This window comes from Marmota monax, unplaced genomic scaffold, assembly GCF_021218885.2.
Source record: "Marmota monax isolate L192 unplaced genomic scaffold, Marmota_monax_Labrador192_F-V1.1 WCK01_AAM20220418_F8-fsc00959, whole genome shotgun sequence".
Lineage (NCBI taxonomy): Eukaryota > Metazoa > Chordata > Mammalia > Rodentia > Sciuridae > Marmota > Marmota monax.
Window position 1 is genome coordinate 79,437 of NW_026693343.1, and position 9,076 is coordinate 88,512.

General features: G+C 37.5%; 1 protein-coding gene across 1 annotated transcript; it reads right to left on the minus strand.

The window, feature by feature from the left end:
* Positions 1-5,501: 5,501 nt before the first annotated feature.
* LOC124101059 (ski-like protein) lies at positions 5,502-8,819 on the minus strand. The gene is given in 4 exon segments (XM_046456761.2): positions 5,502-6,966; positions 7,105-7,133; positions 7,135-8,014; positions 8,654-8,819. Coding segments are annotated over 4 exon segments (1,680 nt in total). The 3' UTR covers positions 5,502-6,361.
* Positions 8,820-9,076: the final 257 nt, after the last annotated feature.

A 9,076-nucleotide genomic window follows, 5' to 3' on the forward strand; every position in this document is an offset into this window, starting at 1 on the left:
GCTCTATATGCATATGACACATCTCCCTGCCCATTGTCATGGCATGTGTACCCCTGAAACCTAAAGAAATATGACTGACAAAAGAGTTACTTTCATAGAGTAAGTAATAGAGGTTTAAACCCTTTTATTTCTACAACCATAGGATTTGAACCTAACCTTAAGAATCTAAATTTCTTGATGCTACCTTACATACACACCATGTCCTATTAGTAAGGTCAGGTAAATAAGCTGTAAGGCTATTCCCCAAAAATGTTGGTTTATACCCTTCCTGTACTAATTAATCCCCTAATTGCCTCTACCATCAATTTCACCTCATTTTCAGAAATTTTAATTACACTATTTAGTTTCCACTGACTACTTACCTCAGTAGGACTAGAAATAAGCATACTAGCTATTATCCCTATTTTAATTAACAAAGCAAACCCCCAATCCACAGAAAATGCATCCAAATATTTCTTAATTCAGGCTCTAGCACCACCAGTTTTATACACTCAGGAAAATGAACTCTAATCAACTCACCCAACCAAATTTCACCCCTAATATTTGCTGTAGTGCTGTCACTAAAAATGGGACTAGCCCCATTTCACCTATGAGACCCAAAAGTTACCCAAGGAGTTCCACTTATATCAGCAGTAATCTGACTACAATGTCAAAAATTGCCTCAAACTCCATTATGTTTCAAATTTCTCCCTCAATCAATTTGTCCTTATGACAACGATAGCAATGATAATAATAGCAATTCTGTCTAATGTATGAGGAGGCTGAGGAGGACTCAAACAAACCATTCTACAAAAAATCCTATTGTACTCATCAATCACCCACATAGGCTGAATAATAGCAATCATTGCATTGAATCCCACATTGACTATATTTTATCTGATTATTTACATTATACATACAATCAGCATGTTCATATTATTCTATTATAACAAGAAAGCCACCACCCTTTTGTTGAAATAACTTTCAGTCACAGCTTGCAGCTAAGAGCAGCTTGGAAGTGCCTAAAATATCCACCTTCCTTCAGGCCTGAGAGGAGCGCCTGCAGGATGGGGTGAAACCACATCCTCAGTACTTGGGTTTGCATTGCCAAATTACCAGGCTAGGAAACTGAGAGTCAGGGGCTTCAGGGCATGAAACCCCTGACTCAGTAAGGGCCAAAGACCCTTCCAGATTGCTTTCCACCATGACAGCAATATTTAGAGTTTCCTCAACAGTGCAGTTACATTAGGCAGAAGATGATTGGCTTTGGATATTGTCTTGCTTATGTATGGTTGATGGGCACACCCCACTTGAACCCTATAACAGTTGTGTGCATTCCAAAAATAAAATGAGCTACTGGACGACGACCTGAGGTAAGTCTTCAGCCAGTTCTCTCACCAGCTCCCAGAGTCTGTATGTTTATTCTGCGTTTCTACCCTCCCCACCCCGCAACAAGGTAGTTGAGTGACCATCGACCACAAAGGGACTTAGGAACACATACACCCTTTTCACTCTCCAACATATGAAACAAATTTTCTCTACTAATTTCAATAATACTTATTGTACTTATATCTCTCTAAGTGAACTTTCCCCACTAACAAATTTCACCCCCAAAATGAATTATTATTAACTTATATCAAATAGCAATGTCATTATATGTATCTATATCAATACCAATAACAGCCTTACTAAACTTATATTTCTATATACGAATTATCTACTCAACATCGCTAACACTATTTCCATCATCCAACAACACTAAAGTGACAATTCAAAAAACAAAAATAAACCCTCTCATGCCAACTCTCATAATTGCATCAACCCTCTCCCTCCCCCTTATATCTTAGCTATCAATCTTAAGCTAGGGATTTAGGTTAAATTTAGACCAAGAGCCTTCAAAGCTCTAAGCAAGTACCAATACTTAATTCCTACAATCAGGACGATTTATCTCACATCAACTGAATAGAAATCAATTACTTTAATTAAGCTAAAAGCTATCTTAATTCTCTAGACGGATGATATTCAAACCTATAAATATTTAATTAACAGCTTAATGCCTAACTGAACTAGCCTCAATCTACTTCATCTACCCTAAGGAAAAAAAAAGTCTTAAAATCTGTAACATTCTTAGTAGGATAAAATAAATTTTCCTAATTTGTCTCTGAAAAAGAGAACTGGTAATCAGAACACTAATGAGCAGGTACAACTGAAAAAGATGCAATTGATAGTACATGGACTGAGCATCAAAAATTTTAAGAAATTTTGATCTAAACTCCTAATCTTAGCTCAAAGCTGGAAGAAGTAAGGGGTATTCTGCTACCTACTTTCATATTTGTGACACTTACTCACTTTGTTTGCTTCTTATTTGTGACATTAGTTTCTGATAATTCACCAGAACTTTTATCTCTTGAACTTCAAAGGAAAATATATACCTAAGTCATATTTTCAGAAATCCAATAGTCTTCATGATTAACTACCTCAGACTTATTACTTAAAACACTTCCTTATTTCAGATATCTTCTTGTCTGCCCATTCATTCAGGTTCACAATATATGTAAAAGACTTTACATCAAACCCTATTCTCAGTTTTCCAAGACACACCCATGTTTCCTATCTTGCAGTATCTCAAGAGTGACAACAGAGCTTTAAAATGAATACTTAAATAACTAAGTACACAAATTTCTGAACCTGAAATTATAGACTATGACATAAAAATTCAGAGTGTATATTTTAAAACACTGCAATGAAAAGTTTTTAGAAGTTCAAATCATACTATAGGGTTTTTCAGACTTTCTGCTTCAAGAACTATTTATTATTTGCCGAAGATATCTACTCTTTAATTAGATTAAGAGATTTAAATACTCTTAATGGAAAAGACTCAAAACCAAAGTACAATACCTTTACAATAGAAATATTGAGAAACAGGTTTAAAATTTCTACTTTTTAACAAATTCTCACAGTTTAAATGTAAATATGGAACCCAGGATAGAAATCGAGGAAAAGCTCTCATAAAAATATATGACATGAAAACAAAGTGGCCAAGAAAAAAACTATATGCAGTGTTCTGCAGAGTGTTCAAATTGAAGGAATTAGGAAAATTTCATGATTCATAAATATTTATTTGATTCATTAAAGATTTATTTTGTCCTGAGTATTAAAAATTATGGAAGCTTATTTAAAAGTCACAGTGAATTTATCCAATAATAATTGACCCAATCTCTACTAATATAATTACAATGTTTCTACTAATGTAATTTTCTGTGGTTATGGATTTTCAAAAGCCCCTACTTGCCTAAAGGATCAGATGGAACACTGATGCTTCCAAAGATAAAAATAAAATCCCAACACATTTTTATCAGATAATTTCTCCTAGAACATTTCCAAATAAAATGACAAGAAAAGCATTGCTAAATTGAAAGACTAAACACTTCACAAATAAAATTCACATCAAGAAAATGAATTTGACAATAGGGCATTTACCTTGGTGTCAGATTTGTTGTTGCTCTCTTCTGAAGTAGGCTTGGTATCACCAGCACCAGGTTCCTCTGCAAATCTTTAGAGCAAAATGTATTACAAAAATGGGTGAGTCTGGTTTTTTAAAGTAATAAAATCTGGTGAGTGTTTGGATATCACTATATTGAATCAGGTTTTTTCTTTTTCTTTTTTTTTTAAGAGAGAGAGAGAGAGAGAATTTTTTAATATTTATTTTTTAGTTTTCGGTGGACACAACATCTTTATTTGTATGTGGTGCTGAGGATGGAACTCAGCGCAGCGCGCATGCCAGGCCAGCACGCTACTGCTTGAGCCACATCCCCAGCCCCAGAATCAGGTTTTTGACTGAGAGGATTAAAATATGACCTCCATTTTAAGAAAACTTTTGTTTACCTCTTTCTGCCTTCGCTTTTCCCATTCTATGAATCATTCAGTGAAGTCATACTTAGATCAATTTCAAACAGTGAGAGCCAATATATTAGCCAAGTCTGAGAATCATTTATCTTCAGAAACTACCTCCTGCCCTGAAGGCTGAACTGAAGAATCCAATCAGAGGCCAACATAACCTTTGTGGCCTGGACTAAAACAAACCTGATAATCTAGCATGAGGTAGGAAGATATACTGCTCCTTCTCCCTTTTCTCTCCCTGGATCAGAGTTGGCTAACTTGAATGTGGTAGCCTTGGTGCTTTGGCATGGAAACCACTTACAATATGTACCTATTGCCTCCCTTTACTCAAAAACGGCACAGGGATTTCCCTGAAACATGTTAATGGTTTGAAAGATGAAGATACACAAGAGAAAAAAAATGCATATGTTGTTATTGGGAATTCCTTTCTTAGACACATTAAAACTTTATAAATTATATAATTCAATTAATTTCCCAGTACAAGTCCTGCCTTATTCAGGGCCATGAAAGCACTTCAAAATATTCAGACACTCAGACACTCAGTGGGAATGATTGCCTGTGAGGTAGAGTACTGCATGTGGGACTCTGTTTCCCTAAGTACTATCTAAATAAGTTGTACTTCTGTGTCCTCAAGTATCTCAACATCTTCCTTCCTGTGGGCTTCCACTCCCATGTCCTCCTTCTGCAGGACCTTTCAAGCTTCATCCTATAAAGATGTACTTTCCTGAACAAGGTTGGCTTCAATGACCATGAGTGGGAGTGCTCTTTCCTCACTCCTAGAAAACAAGCTAAATGGAGTCTCAGTCACTGGTCTCAGCATAAGCATGTTACCAACCATCCAACTAAAGCTCTGTGATAGCTCTGCCAGATTGTACCCCTGTCCTATGCTACCTAAACATAGGAAGAAAATGAGAAGGTGGCAAAAGTGGCAGAAGTGAGCCTATGCTTGCTCTGGGCCATAGATCATGTGGTTGAGCAACTCCTAGTCCCTTGGTGCTTGAAGTCTGGTAAACCACCCTCAGGTTCCTATGTACTCTACAGAATCTTCCCAGTACCTCAAAAGTTTTTAACATCTTTCAACAGAAACCTGAAAGTCTGTCAGTTCCTACAAGCAACAACTTGTTTTGGACTCTTTTAAACCCCTTTTTTTAATATCATTTTCTACATAGTTCCCAAAATCCATGTCCTAAATTCCTGTTTTGTCTTCATCAAACCAGGTGTAAACCCAGATATTTTGTTTTCTTCTGGGAAAACCATGATTCCTACCCAACTCAGTTTTTCCTCTTCAATATGCCCTCCCTCTGTAGTTCTATTATGATCCTCTACCTCCAGGTTCACTTACTAATTCTCTTCCTATCATCCATGTTTGGGCTCACTAGACTCACTCTTCCATTTTATTGTTAAAACACTCACCAATGGTACTGTAATTCAGGACAGTATTTGGCTTTCCATTAAGGAATATGAGTTCAAATGTCATTGCTGTTACTGTCTACAACCAGATAAGGTGGTTTAATATATGTAAGTTTTAGGTTGTCCATCCTAACAACCATTTTTTTTAACCTTCAAGGTGTTTAATATTTTATAATTTAAAGAAAAACAAATCCATTATATAAATTTTAGTAAAGACCCATAACTACATATAAAAACTGTACAGGATTATGGATTGTATAGAAACCAATGTACATTAATGGAATCAGTTTTCTCAAGAACATTAATATTTTCACACCACTACTAACACCATTAAAAAGCTCAGAAATTATTTTTCTGAAGTCACTACAAAAAAATTCTAAATATAATCACATTTAAATTGAAAGACAAATTACAATGCTTCTTGTGTTTAGCAGCAAAGCATAACTAACAAAGCATGTTATCTTTGCCCATTGTGTACAAGGGTGGGCTATAACTTCATCAATGAAATTCCTCTTAGAAGACACCAAAAAGAAAACTGGTGGAAATTCAGTTCCACAATCTGAACAAAGTAAAAGCAAATTTTGCATATAATAATGAATGTACTATATGAATTCAGAAAGGAGTTTGTGTTGGTGAGAAAAATGGAGACTCAACTCCTCAAGTAGTTCTATATTACATATTTGAATTATAATACCACCATTTTATATAAAGTTGAGTTTGAAATATGGATAAACAAAATTGATCACTATTTTCCATCACATAATGCAGCTTTTAAAAAGTATACAATTATTAATTTTGCATTAGAAATATAGGTAATTATCTACTAGTTGAAACCATATACTACTGTTAACAAGCTGAGTGAAAAAAAGTACAAAGAAACATACATTTCATTCATTTGGAAAATGTAAAAATTTATGTACTAATATATAATCTCTTCACTTTCTCTGATCTACAAATGGACAGAAAGCCTATTTATCTTCATGCAGATAAGATGTTCAGGATTCAATCACCAAAGCAAGCAACAAACAAAAAACCCTGTCAGTAATACACAAATGAATCTCTTTCATGGTTTCTATTCTTTAGCAGTCTTTGATGATTTCAAAATTTGCAGCTTTAGCTCTTTTATCATCATCTCTAACTTCTGTCTTGCCTCCCGTTCCTGTCTGAGTTCATCTTGGAGTTCTTGTCTATCAGCCTCAGCATGGTCCAATCTCTGTCTCAGCTCTGCCAACTGTGCTGCATATTCAGTCTCTTTGTCTTTCTCCAAATTTGAGTCACAGGTACATTTTTGCTTCATTACCTGCTCCAATTTTTTCTCCAAGTCTTTCTGTTCAACATAAAATTCTTCCATTCGTTGAGCATGTTCATTCTGCAAAGATTCAAGCTCTTTCTGCAAATTCTGTTGTTCTTCAGTGAGTTCCTTCATAGCTTTTGAACTACTCAACATTTTCACCTCCATCTGAAGTTGTTGCTTCTTTTGCAAAATTGAGTTCAGCTTCTCCTGTTGTTTTACATAAGTTCTCATTACTTCTTCCATGATTTTCCCCTTATCATCCTCACAAATAACATCTTTGACAAGAAATGAAGATGAAGCTTCATCATGCTTGCTTGAGTCTCTTGCACAAGTAGCAGACTCTGATTTCTTTTTACTTGTAGAATTATGTGAGACCAATGGATCTAATTGACTGTATAATTCTCTATTTGTTTTTAAATCCATTTTCTCCTGTTCCTCAAGTGAGACATCTGGGTAAGACACTGTTTTTTGGTGTTTATTATTAATGTGAGGCTTCTCTGGCTGTCTTGAAAAGGACTTACTTGCCTCTGTCTTTGTGACCTCTTTAGACATTTGGAGCAACCACTTTATCACACATGTATAAGTAGTAGCTGGGATGTAAAAAAGAGTGTGTCTGAGAAACATGGTCACCTTCCTGTTTTATAACAGGATACCATGATTGTAATTCCATTCCTGGTGTTGTATCTGTCTTGGATTGAGTTCTTTTTCCATTTCTCACACTAAACTTCTCCTTCATTTCTTCTAAAATTATCTTCAGTTTCTTTTCTTCAGGTGTCCCCAAGTATTTTTGGTTCACATGAAGATAACAATGCCATTTGGCTGATTCAAAGCCCCAGTGGCAAGTTCTTTTGTCAGGTGATCTGTGAGAATGCATCACAAATGTCTGGGGTGCAAACATTCCACAGCACTCCAGACACTGAATACAGGGAGCATCGGGCTGAACATAAAACTGAGGTGCAAAGAGACCCTGACATTTGCCCAAGCATTCATGTTCCACTTCAAAGGCACTGCCAGTTTCCTTTAACTGGGCCAATGAGTTTTTAGCAGGAAGTACACTACCATTTTGAGGAAAAGTTCGTGGTTGCAATAAAGCATTACACAGTCTTTGTGCATCAGTTAATGTGATCAGCCCACAGGATGGAGCATTGAAAGGAAGTATTCCCAGGACCTTTAAGATATGAAGCTGGTCTGAAGTACACCTTGAACAACATATATATAACTCATCACAAACTGTATTTATTTGCTGAAGTGAAAATTCTCGGAGAACAGAATTTAAGACTTGGGGCAAACAGAGTCTCTTTTCTCCTCCAACTTGAAAACAAGAAATAGATTCCCCTTCCAAAACAGTCTGGGTGAGCTCTGTGGAGCTATCGGAAGGGATGAGCAGTGGGCCAGGAAGAACCCAATAGATTTTGCAACTTTGTTTTGGTTCTGCTTATCCTAGTATAATTTCACTGCAAATACTACAAAATGTCTCTTTTTGCTTCTAGTAATAAACATAATCTTAAGAGGTACACTTCTGAGGAGGCTTTCCTTGGATTCTTCATATATATGTAAAATAACATTACCAATTTCTCAATTCAAGAGGTCCAGCTTCAATGCAATGGTTTGGTTAATCTTTTTTTTTTTTTTAAGCAAAGCATGTGTAAAGTTTATGCCATTGATGTTTCATAAAACCTAGACTCCAACCGGTCAAAATAATGCAAACAAATTTAATTTTTACTACCAAGATACCAAAAAAGGAGAGGGGGAGTATCCCCTCTAAAAATGGTTGGTTGGTCTGTGCTGACAAATTGAAGCCTTGTATAAATCTTCACACCAGTAAGGGCCTCTAGCTTCACTTGAACTTCTACAATCAAAAATGATACTTAACAAAAAAACTGGCCAATTGTCTTCAAGAATTACACTTCATTCTTCTTTAAATTAATCTGTGCCCGCCGCCGCCGTCGCCGCCGCTCGCCCGCTCCCTTCGGCTGTGCCGGCGCCGCTCCGAACCCCACACACATCGCTACACACAGCCCTCTGACGTCACCGTGCCCTCGGCCCGCCCGCGTCACTGCGGAGACACACGGCTTCCCGCAGACGTCGCCGCAGTCTCTGGCCGCCCGGGGGAGAGCGAGGGCGGCGGAGAGGGGGAGGGGGAGGGAACGGAGCCAGCGGCGGCCCCGCGCGAGCGAGCCCGCCGGCGTCGCCGCCCCCTCGCGGCTCCGAGTCCCTTCAGGGACGCGCGCGCCATCTGGCCTATTGTGGCTCCTCAGGGATCCCCCCCCTCCCCGCTCTGTCCCCCCGCGAGCGCGCCCCACCCCTCAGGCGCGCGCCCGGCGCTCCTGGCCCAGCGCCCCTAACAACCATTTGGGCAGAATGTTTAAAATATTTTGAAGTATTGGAGGTTTCTTTGTCTCATGACTACGAGCTTTAAAATTCTGTTATTTTCTGTGATTTTGATTTTATCTAGAGAATAATTTAGTACTTAGCTGACAGTAATTTTTTAAA